We start from the raw sequence: 16058 nt of genomic DNA, 5'->3' as shown, positions 1-16058 counted from the left end.
CTGCTCTCCCCTTCCTGGATAATGTTTTGCTCTAGATTATAAATAATTCAATGCTATCAGGGCATGTACCACAGTCGTTTAAGACTCTGTTGCCCTCCTTCAAAAACCTAGCCTTGTATCTGTTCCTCCTGGACCTCAGCGCTGCCTTTGACACCATAGACTATGACATACTACTTAGGCTTGAACATGTGATAGGCATCAAAGACTCAGCACTCGATGTCGAGAAACTAATCCATGTTTTTGCTACCTCAAGGATAGACTATTGCAATGCTATTGCACTGGCTGTAATAATACCTGTCTAAAGAGCGTACAGCTTATACAAAATGCAGCTGCTCACACACACAAAAAAAAAATATGAACATATTTCCCCCCATCCTAGCATCTTTACCTGTTAAAACGTATATCTCTTATATCTTACTTATATCTCTTGGTTGGTTGCCTGCATTGAAAGAGGACACCTCATGAAGACGCTTTTTTGTCTGCTTCTGACAGAAGCACTTATCTATGCTGGCAGCAGCTGCTGAAAAGGTGTACAAAGTCCCTCTAGATGGACTTGATGCAGTTGCAGAGTCCTGCCTGCTTCACATGATTTCTAGTAGTGAATCTATATGCTCCAGATGCTCACTGTTACCTGTGCCAAACTGCTTTGTTCTGTTGTAAAATAACTGCACTGTAACATTGTAATCGTTGGCTGATCTGTGATCACCATCTCCATACTCTCACATGGACAAAAACAACAAATTTGGCATATGTCTCTAGTGATGGGTCATTCACCAGTCCACACATATCACCACTGGATACATAGCCCAAAATCTGTTTCTTTTAGAATATGTGTGCCATCACCTGACTAACAGAAAGACACACTATAATCTAACTAGACTGTGCCACCATGAACTATGAAAATGTGCTTGCTCAAATGTAGAAGGCTAGAAGGTCACTAATATCACCAACCATGAAGAACAGAGCACTATGTGCTTCAGGTTATTCGATATTCTAAATTCTATAACTGCCAGCTATCAACAGCCAACTGTCACTGCTAGTGTCTCTCTTTCTTTTTCTCTCTCTTAGACACACACACACACACTCACCTGTCTGTTTGTCTATCTGATCCTTTTACCCTTTCTTTTCTTCACACTTACATAGGCTACGGAAGGCCTTAAAGACTTCAGCTGGTACTAGCTATGTAAAAGTCTATTAAACTTGATTTAACAGAGATCTCTGCACTTTGTGCTCTGACTGGGTGTAGATAAGAACTTTAAGCGTAAAATGTTTTATAATGCTGTATTGTTTATGTGGTCCACTTTTGCACACTACCTTGTAGAATATCTTTGCTTTTTGGCACCAAACCCTATGATATAATACCAGCAATGTGAGGTTTATGGACAAAACACCAAATTTGATCTTTTCTGAATTTGACCTTTGATTTGGGTCCTTCAAAACCTTCAAAAAAATGGAGACATGTTTTTTTTACTCTTAAGAACCCCTAGAACAAAGATATAATACTCCCAAAATTAACATGTGAATCCCACAAGCCCCCAAATTAGACACATAGGCCCCCTCTACTAACTAGCCACTTTTTACCACTGTCTTCTGCCTCACTGTTTGCGTGCTATATTAGCACATATGCACAACCTCTCCCATACCAGAGCCGAACTGTGACCACCACACTTATACCTTTCTTAATATAGTTATTTATATATAGATATATAGACTTTATTTTTGCACTGTTGCACTGTTTGACTTACTCATTTGCACCATCACCATGACACTCATTCACACAGAGCACCTTACCTTATGCACAGAGAATCACAGGCTCAGTCCCTGCCTCAGCCATTGCAAGCGCATCTTGATTGATTAATCACCCACTATGTGGATACTGTTTTTTAGAATTGATACCTTAGATTAAGGGTTATTTAGTATAATTTGTATTTTAGTATATTTAGTATTTAGTATATATTTATCTTCTACTGTCCTTATTGCTTAGTTGTGTTTTTTATATTATATACTTTTAATTACTTTCTGCTGTTAGTGAATGTGTGTCTGTGTTGTCTGTATGCTACTGTGACCTTGAATTTCCCCTGGGGATCAATAAAGTATCTATCTATCTATCTATCTATCTATCTATCTATCTATCTATCTATCTATCTATCTATCTATGATAATTGATTAAGGTAACTATTTAACTTAGGCTACATTGTAAAGTTGAGTTGACTCTGAGTCTAAGAATTAAATTGCTGGCAATGACACACTGCAATGACAATAAACTTGAAACTTGAAACAGTGGAGGAGTGAAGTAATAATTCCATTCTGAAGGCCTCTAAGGATTAACAATGGTTACCTTTTATTTTAAAACAGAAACTATCTATCTAATGGTCATGGCAGCACAACAGTGTATTACATTATGTTGGTCAGTTAAACAGAAGGAATGGCTGTAATGCATCTGACAACACTATACCCAGAGAGAGAAAAAGAATAAAATCAAACACACATTACTTGCAGATTAGGCTACCTTAACCAGTGTTATCAGGTTTTCTTTAGCTGGACTATAAAAACATTAGGCAGTTTTCCATTTGAATGTGTTAGTTACTATGTTATACCTAAGTAACCACAACATGTTCTGTATTACTGTTAGCTTTTTAACAACATTCACTTTGTTGATGGTTTACAGGCCAGCAGATAGAAGTATTTTACCACCACGGTCACTTCTGTCTCAGGAGATGAAACACCCATAGTAGAGACTAACCTGAGAAAAGTGATTAAATAGGTCATGTGTGGCACACTGCAAGAAGAGATATTAGTAAGGCTGAAATACAATGCCATAGAGCATGGCGTTTCAGATAGAATATGCCAGTGGCATTAAATATGATAGTCCTGAAAGAATTTCTCTGGTCGATCGAAATAAAATGGCCTGTGCCCTTGAGTTTCAGCCATCAAAGTATTCTCAGAAAAGCAGGGAAGATAAATGGGTATCCCAGTCTTTGATCTACCAGAATGTGTCCTTTATGACAAAGAACCGCATTCAACCATAAGAACAAATGATTGAAGAGACTTCTTTCATGTCAATGACAGCTAATAATACTGTTACTTACTTGTCTGTGATGTCCTGAGAAAGTGTCTGTGCTTCCTGGGGATCCTTCTGCAGCAAGGCCTGATAGCTGGTGAAGGTCTCTACCAGGTGGATGTAGCTGGCGAGGGGCATCTTTCTCCGAACCCGCAAACAGTCATGCCTACATATGGCATTTACTCAAGTGATTAATCAGATACTTCACTCAGAATAGAGTGTCATCATGTCTCAACAGGCCATAGGGGATTAATCAGAAACCTAAAGGTAAAGCTGAAGAAACAGGTTGGACTGTCATTGGATCTGTTGTCATTTCACTTCAAATACAGTGCACTTAATATTGTGTCACTTTAACTGAGTTATGTCAACATGTAGTGTCGAGTTCATTATAATATAAGGTGTTGTGCCTTCTTGAGGTGTTATGGGCCTAATTCAACAACACACTGATGAAGAAAAGTGGACACTTGATAATCCCGATGAAATGCTCACGTGTCTTTATTGTTGTTGATGATTATTATTGGTAGGATGATCGTAGTGCACTCTGTGGTGTAGTACTTAGGCATAATTTTGGATATAATTTGGGTATGATTACATGCAGGTGGCAACAGCAAGCTTGGCCACCATGGGAAGTCCCCAACCTGTCCTGTTCACTACAGGACTTACTGACTAAAATCCACTCCTACTCTATGAAATCAAAAGTAGAGTGAAATAAATAAATAGTTTACAGAGAAATGAAGTAAAAAATACTGAAATAAATACAGAGAGACAGACAGATGTATACTATTCTAGATCCTGTGTGTGCATGTATGTATAATTATTTATGTATGTATGTATGTATGTATGAGTGTATATGCAGGGTGTGATTTGTGTAAAAACCAGAGGGGGGGATGATTTTGAATAAGTTTGTAAACCCCCCCCCCAAAAAAATAAAATAAAAAATGAACGAACGATTCATAGCCTAGTAATGTCATGGCTAATAATACCCTATATTATTTTTGCCACCTTTGTAACATTTTAGTTTTAGTTTACCGTGGTGTATGACTTTAAACAGCGAGTGTGCTTGGTATGATGATCAGCTCCTCTAATGCAGGGTAGGACTACGTTTTGACAAGCATACAAATTCACCTTGTTCTTGCCCCATCTGAAATGACTTCTCTACTTTTGCTGCCTCCATCCTTTCTGTATTTGTTGTGTAAAAAAACGTTGTATATGATGGCACTGAAGTCTTAAGTTAGTGAATTGGCTAACAGCGTTAGTTGGTAACCAAATAGCCTACACATTGCGCTACACGCTGCGTAGGCTACGTGCATTCTCTCTCCTGCTGATTTGCGTTGAGTAGCCAAGAGCGTAATATTGCAAAAGTTGAAAAAATAAATGTGTTTATTGTAGCCTACAGAAAATAAATAGCCTATCATACTGTCAGTTAATTGCCTACAGTGCAGTGAAGAGTTTGGAGAGTAAAGTTATAGGGCAACTTGAAGTTTTATGAAAATAATTTACGAACCAGAACATAAAGACCATGAAGCTTCTATTTCTTGCAGCTGTTAGATAGTTTAAATACCCACCAACATTCGTTTTTGCAGTACAGATTATTTCTAAAAGTTATTTGTCTACTACTGGCTGATTTATCAAACGAGTGCTTTCTCGTTCGTCCTCCGCAAACTACAGGTGTTTCGGTAGAGAGCCATTGAATAAGCGATGCCAAGCAATTTCTGTAACACTTTTTTTTTTTACATTCAGCAAATATCTCCTCATTTAATATAAGTTTCTTCGGACAATAGGCCTACGTTCTACTCTATGTGCAGTTGTCCTCCATCTCAGTTGCATCAGTTTTCTAATTTTGAAGGTTCTAAAACATTATTATGCTTCACTGAATCCTTCTCGTTTTCTTTCATTTGTCCAGCTAACTTTTCCATTGAACCTAGCCATTTATGATGGATTACACACTTGACATTCTGATATTTCCTGCACGATCAAGGCCAAATTAAGTTATCATGCAGCCACTGTGCAGCATCAGTGCTGACGGTGACGGTGCGTTTCTGATATCAGATTATTATGTAGGCTAGCTTACTAGACTGTTCTCACGTTGCAGCGCTTTACTTATATGAAGTAGCATTAATCAATATGAGGGGCAGAGGGGGATAAATGTTGTATAAAAATACAACGACGATAAAAATAATTTAGCAGAGGTAGGGATAGGAAAACCAGAGGGGGGGAAATCCTCACCATCCCCCCCTACAGACCGCACCCTGTGTATATGCATTAGTTGGTTGGTCAGTCAGGGACGGTTCTGAAGGGACAGTCAAGGATGAGCAGTGCCAATGTGCCAGCAGGCCCATGTGTCATAGCCTCCCCATCCTCCACCCCCTGAAATGCTCTTCTTCAAGGGAACCTTTAACAGAACCCTTGGCATTGCGCCCAATGAGTAAGGTCAAAAAATGCCACTGTGACCAATCACAGTGGTCATAGCCAGACTTACTCACCACTCCTTATCTTCATAAGGGATGGAGTCGTACATCTGCTTGTAAAGCATCAGAGAGCTGGTACCCAGATGAGGTATGCGGTATGGTCGTAGAGCAGCATAGAACTGTAGGTATTTTCAGGAAAGAAAAACACAAATTCAAATTTCAATAGAGAGTGAGAGAGCGTTGAGGAATCCCTCTAGGCAACTGTAACAGATGTGCTGGAGAAAGATACAAAGAGTCTCGAAAATAGACTGCAAATATGAGCATATGGCTCTGTATTAAATGACCCTTGTTCAACCTCCTCCACAGAACTGGATTTTATTATAACTATCCACGCATACATTATATCTCTCGGTTCATGTATGATGACATTAACTAAATATAATGCTACATGACAATGGTTATTGGGTTATTGTTTTCACTGAAAAGACAGTCACTCTTGATTTCCTTTTTCAGTTTTACGTTTTTCCCACATCGCAGAAGAAGAGCAAGCACCCTGTTCATTATATTGCCAATACAGATCTGTTTTAATGTGGCCGCCTCTCCTTTCACTAACTTTAAGTCATCTGGCCTCACAAACTGCATTTCTTTTATCCTACATCTCAAGAAAAAGAAGCAGCTTGTGTGTGTGCTTAGATGACTCCAGGTGATAAGAAGACTCCCGACCTCCTGACAGATGGCATTGAGGTGGCCGCTGTGATCGCCACACTCCAGCTCAAAGTCCATGGTGTAGCTGATCAGGGCCAGGCATCCCCCCGGCCTCAGGACTCGGTCGGCCTCCAGCAGGAAGCGAGGGCGGTCGAACCAGTGTGCGGCCGTCATGGACGTCAACAGATCTACCGTGCCGTCCTCAAAGGGCAACTGCTCTGCTGGGCATTGCCTGTGTACATGCAAAATGGGCAAGGTGAGGGAGACTTAAGGATTTCGTGTTTCAATATGAAGATGCTTATGTGATTCAAAAGGGTTTTGACCAGTTAGCCATTTCTTCCATACAAAAACCACTAGCAGCTATTATGTGCACTGATGAATCCACTGCAATAGTTGTTACACATCTGTTAATTATTAATTCATAGTACAAACATAATCTCAGACAGGCAGGTTGTAATGGTTACTTATTCTGCCAACTTCCACCTCACTGTACTTATTGACCTGTAAGAGACATTAGGAGGATGGTCACCAGCCTGGGCAAACTCAAGCATAGCAGGGCTGATATCTGTGCCAACCACTTGGAGAAAGTGAGGTGCCAACAGCACAGTCCCCTGCCCCGATCCACATCCCACATCCAGAGCAAGAGGAAATGGCTTTGTTTTCTGCTGAAGATGAAGATACAAGAACATGCACAATTACGCATCATCATCATCATCACAAACACACAAACGCTACACAATGGTTTGCATCTAAGTTGGTGCATAAATTAAATTGGTGTCATAGCACACACTAGTGGCCATTTGGGCACATCAACTAGATAGACTTGGCACAGGCACAAACACAACACAAAACCTACCCATTTCTGTAGAAAGGATAACATTTCCTCCACAAGCTCCAGCGGAGACACTCTGTATTTCTGATAAGAGTATGCATGCTCTTTGCCCTCGTAGCGTCGTTCACCCATTCTACAGTAATCTGTGCAAAGAAAGGTAGGTTATGAGAGATGTGAACGAGGTAGCCTACGCCTAACTAACTCTACAGTACAAATTCGACGGTTGAAAGTTAAAACATATTAAACTCCAAACATTTTACTCCCGTACTGGCCTATTGCTTGCAGGCCTGTCCGGACTGTCTAAACGTCATCGTGTCGCCGCTAGCCTAATCGTTCTTTGCATTATCCACATGGAGTTTATAAAGCCAAATGTATTTCTTTCCCCTTGAAATGTATTTTCGACCGTTATTTTTTTTTCATTTCGCACTGTAGGTCCTACCTTTCGTCTTCTACCCCTTCAAGTAAGATCCTTAAGGGAAAGATTTTGAAAGTGGAGCGAAAGTGGAAGAGTGTGCCAACAAAGTTTGCGTAGGCTACCAATGTGTGTGTGTGTGTGTTGTTGAGCAACTTTTGGCAATCACATTGTGCATTTAGAGTAGCCTAAAACATACACAGTAGCCTAGGGGCCTCAAGTAGGAAAGGCTGTATTCCTTTTTGAAGGTGCACTCTGATTATTCCCTCTACAACAATAAGAGAACGAAAGGGCTTTAGAACTTACAGAATGGTACTACCAAACTTAGAGTTTGTTCGTAGACTGTTGAACTGGACTTCCCAGAGTTAAAGAGACAAGTCTGCCTCTGCTGAGCATAGGGATAAAAACAGATAAAGCATGCGATGTAGGCCTGCAGAGAAAGTAGTGTGATGTAGGAAAAAGAAGCAAAAGAATGGAAAGTCTTCTCTTAACTCCTGCTACTGGATAATTTGAAAATGTTTGTGTGTATATGTGTTTAAAATGTGTGCTGTAGGCTATAGATTGCAACATAATGTGATGGGGTACATAAGGCTTGAAGGTCTGAGACAAGGCCGTGTTTATTGGACATTCAATAATGTCTATGCATGACCAAATAATAAAGAGAATCCCATACCCCACACATTCATGGAATTACACACTTAATTTATGTTGAATTATTAATGTATCCTTGGAGGAATCAGATACGGGGGAAATTAATTAAACACGTTTTGTGTTTAGCTTATAGTATAATATGCATACATCCATTTTTAGGAGATTGTTAAGCATTCTGTGGCAGGTGTATTCTCTGTGGCTGCACATTCTCCTCTGGACAGCAGATGTCACTATTGGAGTGAGTATCTGCAGCCTGTCACCACGGTTCCTACCCGAATCTAATCATTGGTGAAGAATTGCAATGTCACCCTGGCAGTTCCTTTATATTGCTTTTCTATAACAAAAATGAATGTATTAACACATTGTAAATGGGAAGGAGGGTGCAGACCCAGCAGCAAGCCATATGTCTGAAGCACAGAATATGTGTCTGATGTCTTTCAACTGTTTATTTGTGAATCCAATAAAACTCTTATTTTAAGTAGCTCAAATAGTGTTAAAGTTATTCAGAGATCATTGGAATTGACAGACACTGTGTAAAATTCTGTTTCCCCTGGCAACTGTGAACATAGCCGAGGCTAGAAATAACATTAGCAGAACACCCATGCTGCATGGAATGCACAGGCAGGCACATCGGCTACTCTTGGAAAAATGGCATGCTACTTGCTTAGAGAAAGCCATGTGCTTAGTCAGAAGGATTGCCATAAGGAAAAGATGAGTTTTCAGATGAAGGGTTTTTGATAGATGGTGTGTGTGCGTGCGTCTGTGTGTGTGTATGGGTGTCTGCATGCATGGAACCCATGACAAAACGGTTGCACCTTGTTTTGATATCCATCTGCTCTTGAGCAGTCAGTGCTCTGTATTTAGGATCTCACTGAATAGACTTGAATATGTCCATTAACACTTCCCCCCTTCCCTATAGATCAGCGAGCAAACTCCCTTTCTGCTTGCTATTATTCAAAGCATATTGAATAATGAAAATGTCACTTTTGTGGCCACCTTGTGCATTTCTGTGCCGCGTAGAACAAAAGGAGGAATGTGGAGACATACGCGAAGGCTATTGTGAGGCGTGCTGAATGCACATCTTGACCTTCATCTTAATGAGCCGGCCTTGAGTCCTCTCTCTCTCTCTCTCTTGAATCTGCTTGTCCTTTATCAAAACACCCCTCGTAAAAAAAAAAGAAATCGGAGAGAGGGATAAAAAAAAGTCCCAGAGGAAAACCCTTGTTGAGAGCCAATTAGAACCATATGGTTCTACAATGAATTCTAAATGGTTCCCTCCATGTTGAGGATAGAAAAAGGGATCAGTTTAGTCCTCTGCTGAGAAGCGGAAATCCAGACTCATTCAGTAGTATATCAGTTCCCTCTGCAAGATTATTTCAATCCATGCTTACCTTTTGATATTTATCTCAGATGGGAGTTGATGTCCACCCCCTGAATAGTAAAATGTCTCAATGATCAAAAGTGGACTCTTACTATCTCCAGGCAGATTTTCAAGGATTCTCTTGAATATACACGGTATATTCTGATATACTATGTGGTTTTAAATATGAATTGTAGAGGCTTATGAGGTTTATGTGCAGCTGTATTGATATAATGCAGAGAGACTTATTCTGAGAAAGCAGTGTCACATCCAAATATGCATGTTGCAAGCCAGCTTTTAGAGCTTTTAGTTCCTATAGTAATGGTCTAACAGAGTTCTAATCTGTGTTTTGTGGCCTGTGTGTTAATTAGCAGGTATGTAAATAGGGCAGCTCTTTAAAAGACAGACATTGGCTATGAAACTGAGCTAAATCAAATATACCTTTCCTGTGTGATATGTGTCACATTCTGTGTATTTTCTTTCCTGAAAATACAACCAGATTTTTGTCATAGTCTCTCATATGGCCACAAAAAAATGTAGAGATGGTTTAAACCACAAATGCTTAAAGGTCCTTTCTATGAAATGTCTGTACAGTAAATGAGAGTATGTGTTATGCATTTACCGGTAATGTATGTTGCTTGCTTATCTTGCAAAGTGTCCTCTGAATAGAGCTGTTAGGAGATGTTCTGATCTCCTCTTCTTCCTCATCCCTTTCCTCCTGTTGTCATTATCTTGACCATTAGCATCAGCAGTGCTGTTATTTTCTACATCAGTGGGATCACTTAAGACACAATCACAAACACAGTCATTTTCACTCTAGCACTAATTTTGGTCGAGGCCATATCATAAACATTGCTTGGTCATTTCTTTTTTTCACAGTTTTTCATTTCAGACTGAAGACCCCCCCCCCCCTCCCCTTCACCATTCTCATCTTTTCTTTTGCTCTCCCCTCAGACCGTGTGACAGTTGGGTGATTGATCAGTTCATCCACCTGTCTTCCTCTTCCTGTCTCTCTATCCCTCCATCTCTGTCAGTGCGAGACATGTTCCTTCCCCTCCTCTTGTTCAGGGTCTGATCAGCACTGGGATCACTCCGGTCCGTGTATAGTGCGTATGGGGCTCAGCTGAATGTAATGACATTAAGTTTTATCGTCAATAGCATCATCTAATAACATCAGCCATTATAACAAGAACACATCTTTACCCCGAGGAGATAACAGATGAGATTGTTTCAGTTGATGTGGCATTTGTATTAACCATACATCCTGCTTTGTTAGCGCCCGGCGCCGTAACGCTAACATACACGGTATTAAACTTGATTCATTTCCATGTCATATCAAGTTTTTGTTTATAGTTTCGCCCGCCTGTGCCCCGAGTCCAGCTCAGTGAACGTATTGGCTTTTTTATGCATGCCTTAAATTATATCCATACATCAAGCATCCTTCAAAACAATGCTTGATAAACATTTCATGCAGTTGCAATATATTGTTCATGCTCAGGGAGCACACTCCCCACGCCTGAACTGGTATGCTGGCATCAGGTATGCATAAGTCACCATCCAACCACGGTTACACAATACACACAGTCTGAGACAGCACAATAGGGGCGACTTAAGGGCTGGTAAGCGCTTAGACTGACCATCCCTTCCCCCGGTGCTTAGCATAGCAAAGGGAGGTTGTGTTGCTTCTTAACGTATGCATTGGTCATCGGACTGCCACGCTGTGTCCTTCTAATCAATCAGGATGCGGCTGTTTGGACAGGTGTGTGTGTGTGTGTGTGTGTGTGTGTGTGTGTGTGCGTCGGGGCAGAGGGCCAGACCCTTGCGTCTCTGCAGTGCTGATAAAATCAATCACCACTGATCAGATCAGTGCTGAAGCCACAGCTGGGCCCGTCACACTCGTGCAGTCAAATACAGCTGACAGGCCACAGAGGCAACACACACACACACATGGACGCACACATACACACACACACACATGCACACGCACACACACACACACACTTACAATATATGCATCAAACACACACAGCAGTAGCTAAGACAGTACACACAACAACAAACATTTCGTAATTGTGTTTGTTGATACTTACATAACTGTATAAATACATAAGTGCTCTAACAATCACGCTCACATTCACACACACACACACACACACGCACGCACACACGCACACACTGACAGACACACAGACAGAGACAGACAGCCAGCCAGATAGACACAGAAGTGCTCTAACAATCACGCTCACATTCACACACACACAGACACATACACGCACGCCCACACAAACACACACACACACGTACACACACACACTTAAACATACTGTACATCTAGACGTCAGTCTGGTATTGCAAATATTCTCTCAGAGGTCCTAATGTACAGAGGGATATACTGGTGATGCACATTCCCCTGCTAAACCATTCTTGCACAAAATTACATGCTGCTTTTTAAGTTGATGATACATATACACACTGGAATATTGCACTCACAGAACATTCTATATGACTATGTACACACACACACAAACACACACACACACACACACACACACACACACGCATAACACACACACACACACACAGTCCCCAACCCAATCTAACAGATGGCAAGCCCCCCAATCCTATTCAAATACACACACACACCACACCACACATTCAAACACACACATGCTCTCTCAAACAGATGGTTAACTTTCTGCACTCTGTCTTGCACCAACTCTCTCTCTTTCTCTCTTTCTTTCTCTCTCACTCTGTCTGCGTATGTCACACACATACTCACATACCCCAACACCCCAGACACAGACCTGCAGATTTGGCGCGTGCACGGAGAACTGCACAGGGCCCGTGTGAGAGCAGCCTTCATTGCTTGCTTTGATGACTAAGGTATTATCATGCGGCCAGACGTTCCCAGCCATAATGGATGAGTCGCATTAAACTGAACAGGACCAGGGCCACAACGGCTGATTAATCTGGTCAGGCGACCAAAGTGAAGAATTCATGTGTATTATTGCTCTCAATTGCATGGCAAATGATCTCCGCCGGACGGATGTGTGTCCCTTAATCAAAACGCGGCCTCCACGGAGGCCGGTGTCGCTGTCACCGCGGGCCCGGGCGACACTCCGAAATGAAGAGGGGTGGCGTCGTGAGAACAGTGGCGCCAGGGAAAATGGATGTGTGTTAGATGATGTGTGTTACATAAAGGTTCCAATAACAGCCACATAACAGCGTAGGATTAATGGCCGCTGTCAAGGAGGGTTTTTTCCTCTCCATTCAAAGGCAGTCTTTTTAAAGGACACCGACGCTTGTAGGGGATGCGAGGTTTCGTCTGGGGGATGCAAGGTGGTGTTAGTCACTGGGCATGCTTTTTCTTAAGGTCACCCATCTCCCATTTGGTCTCTGCAAGTCAGTACCAAAAACAATGAGGCTACATCTCGAGAAACTTCAATACAAACTTTGTAAAGGTCCTTATTCCTCCTTACTGAGATCAGATTTTACCTGGAGCCCAAAAGGTTTGTTAGATGTATGCATCTAGAGTGAATATGTCAGATTAAACCCTGCAAGATATTGAGGTGGAATGAAATACAATAGCTGCTTTCAGACCTAGGTGTAAGTCCGCAAGTTCTGCAGATGTCAAGCGGTTAGGCTGTATATCTGAACAACATAACCGGCCATTTGGAAGTCCGAACTTAGTCCGGCTCTTACACTACTCCCCTCCTAACCACACGGAGATTCTGTTCATGTGTGTCGTTCACACATCATATCTGAATCACCTGAAGGGTCGGACCTCCGTTTGACAAAGCTCCACATATACTGCAGAGGACGTGTCTGAAAGCAGCTAATAAAAGTGTATGAAAGTGTAGAAGACTAGGATGCATATCAGTCTATCTATAGTGTTGTGGAAGCGCACACCTATGCATAGAACAAACATCCAAATGCATAAGCACATTTGAATGTAGAATTTATGTCCGTAAATACTTCAGAAATTCAAAATAGAGGCTAAATATGTTTTCAGATTTTTGTAGAAATAAACTGAAGAAACCCTGTTATTTCGATGTGAAAAATGGCTCAAAGATTGTGAAATGATCTTGGATTCTGCAATCAAGGAAGCCGAGTTTCTGAGGAAGCCAATTTTTGTGTCAAACCATTTTCTCCTCTAGGGCAGAATTCTGGTAATCAGGAAGTGTGTGGCCTTTTAAAAATCACCACAGAGCGCACCTTAGCAGGTCACACAAAAACGAAATACCCTCTCAATAACCATTACCCAAAAGCACTTTAGATCAGGCCGGCTATTTGCATTTGTTTACGAGCAACGGCTTCATTGTGGTCCAGTGAAGAAAAGGATGTCTTTTTTCCCCCCACCTCCTTCATTATGGAAATGGTAGCATTGTGAATAGCTTTACAGCCTTCCACACTGTTAGACACGTCCTCCACTCCAGAATAGTCTGTTTGGGCTCTCACCTTCCCTCATGATCCACTCTCGCCTCCTGCCTCCCCGCAGATGAGACGGGAGCCAGAGAAATAAAGGAAGAGAGGGTGAGGAAGAGAAAGAGAGAGAGAGAGAGAGAGAGAGAGAGGAGGAGAGAGAGAACAGGAGATAGAGGGAGAAGCAGAACAGGGGCCCTGCAGTTCGAGCTGTCTGTGAAATCCAATTTCCTGCCCTGTCTCTCTGCAGGAGGGGGCTGATACCGGGGCCACGCAGGAGAAGCCAGCGCCGAGAAGAGGAGGAAGACGAAGAAGAAGAAGAAGAAGATGAAGAAGAGGAGGTGGATGGAAGAAGCGGGAGAGAGGTGCGTATCTCCCACAAGGCCGAGGGAAATGAGGAGACGGGCGATGAGTTCAAAGAAAGGAGCCCTTCAAAGGACACGGCTCAGCAGTGGCAGGAGCCACCATGTCCGATTACACGGGGAAGAAACCTGATGAAATATGACATCAGCCATGTTTGATGCATGTGACAGGAGGGCTGAGAAAAAGAAAGAAAGAAAGAAAGAAAGAGAGAAAGAAAGAAAGAAAGAAAGAAAAAGGAATGTGTAGTAGACCATTGTTCATTTAACTGGGTTCCCTTTCTGTTCTGTGTTTAATATTTTCCTAATTGAAATATTTGGTCAATTTCGCTCAGCCAATATACATTGTGTCTTGTGTATATATCTTGTGTATCTGTGTGTTCCTTCAGATAATCATGATATCCAAAATGTGTTTACAAGCTTTACAGGTACAGAAATAACCAAAACTCTAACAACTACCTACTGCTGTTTAGGAGGCATGGCACATTAGCATCTCCATAGCACATTCATTGCATGCCATATCACTTACTCTGTATAGTAACTGTGCTTGAAATGTATTATAAAGAAGTTATTCCCTAGGAATTGTTACCCATACATGTTTGTCAGGAGATAATCAACTGCAAACTCCTGTCAGTGAATAACCACGGTTCTATTATTCACTATCTACTAGTACTGTTCCCCATATGAATCTCCCTCTGTGGAAGACTAGCAAATGGCTTGTGTGGTCAGATGTTTCATGTTTCATGAAAGAGGACAAGGGATAATTTGAATGTGTGCGGCCGTGAATTAAATCTGCAGTGCTCAGCATCAGACCCATCAGATCTATTCAACAGTGGGCTGAACTCTGTGCACTCCGAGCTTCAAATGAATTACATACATACATCAGATTTCTGTCTGTAATGAAATCGATTCGACCAGATTGGATTAATTCCCAGTCTAATTTGACCTATTTCTCCTGATTCGGTCATTTACAGGTAAATGAGAAAGCAGAGCGTGTGTGTGTACGTGTGTGTCACAGTCTGTGTGTGTGTGTGTCTGTCTGCATGTGGAATGGTGTGATTAATGTGATTACGACGCTGCGGGTCTCTGAGATTGTAGTCGCCGCTCTGCACAGGTCCACATCCATTAGGTCTCGTATTGGGTCAGCCACACCAATCACCCTCGCAAATTCGACTCTAATGAGAAAGATCGCTCGCGCTCTCCATCGCCGTAACCCTCCATTCTCTGCAAGCGAAACAAACACGAACTCTTTGGCGACCTTCTTACCCAGTAGAGAGTTTTCAACAAAACACAGGACTCTTCCTTTCTTCAATCCTCACCAGTTTGCCTCTGTTAAGACCCAACCATCACCCTCAACCCTCCCCCCGCCCCCTCCATTTTGAAACTGGTCACAAGCCATTACTACAGCCATTAAAGTTTTATGTACACAAATTACATGCACTCCACGGAGCGTTGCGACTGCAAATGGCCAGGAGGGTCAGCGGACTCCTCTGATAAGCTGACCTTTTCTCCTGACCTCGTTAACGAACCAGACGCTGGGAGATGGCCAGGTATATGTTTTGGGGGTGGGTGAGGGTTTTTTTCCCTCATCAAGGTTTCGGTTTTAATTACTGCTCAGAGCGTCTTCATGGTAATCAGAAGAATTAAAGTCTCCTAGGACAGCTGTTCAATCGATGGCATTTAGGAACAGGGGCAAACAAGACAAGGTGGTGATTCCAATGCCTTAGAAATTCCATCACCATTGATCAATGTATTTTGGGGGAGGGCAATATGGACAGGTATTACAGGTAGACATGAAGCAGCATATGATTATCATATTTAGTGCCAGACTGTCAGCTGCGCTTCTGC

General features: G+C 41.9%; 2 protein-coding genes across 3 annotated transcripts; one reads left to right on the top strand and one right to left on the bottom strand.

The window, feature by feature from the left end:
• Positions 1-2344: 2344 nt before the first annotated feature.
• Positions 2345-7832, bottom strand: si:ch211-93g23.2 (uncharacterized protein LOC100005086 homolog). 2 transcript variants are annotated; one of them, XM_042081508.1, is made up of 7 exons: positions 7446-7832; positions 7031-7149; positions 6676-6836; positions 6193-6406; positions 5545-5648; positions 3090-3227; positions 2345-2743 (listed from the first exon to the last, which is right to left on the bottom strand). In XM_042081508.1, the coding sequence occupies exons 2-7, from the start codon at positions 7136-7138 to the stop codon at positions 2647-2649; spliced, it is 822 nt and encodes a 273-aa protein (XP_041937442.1). In that variant the 5' UTR covers positions 7139-7149; positions 7446-7832; the 3' UTR covers positions 2345-2646. The 2 variants fall into 2 exon arrangements, with proteins under 2 accessions (XP_041937442.1, XP_041937440.1); XM_042081506.1 differs by having other exon boundaries at positions 6676-6839; positions 7446-7831.
• On the top strand, positions 7043-14592 carry LOC121698962 (histone chaperone ASF1-like). Its single transcript, XM_042081509.1, has 2 exons — positions 7043-7163; positions 14102-14592. Exons 1-2 carry the CDS (start codon positions 7102-7104, stop codon positions 14370-14372), a joined length of 333 nt encoding a protein of 110 aa, XP_041937443.1. The 5' UTR covers positions 7043-7101; the 3' UTR covers positions 14373-14592.
• The last annotated feature ends 1466 nt before the right edge of the window (positions 14593-16058 follow it).

The sequence above is a fragment of the Alosa sapidissima genome, chromosome 23 (assembly GCF_018492685.1).
Source record: "Alosa sapidissima isolate fAloSap1 chromosome 23, fAloSap1.pri, whole genome shotgun sequence".
NCBI classification, from domain to species: Eukaryota; Metazoa; Chordata; class Actinopteri; order Clupeiformes; family Clupeidae; genus Alosa; species Alosa sapidissima.
This window is presented reverse-complemented; position numbering and strand designations above follow the sequence as displayed.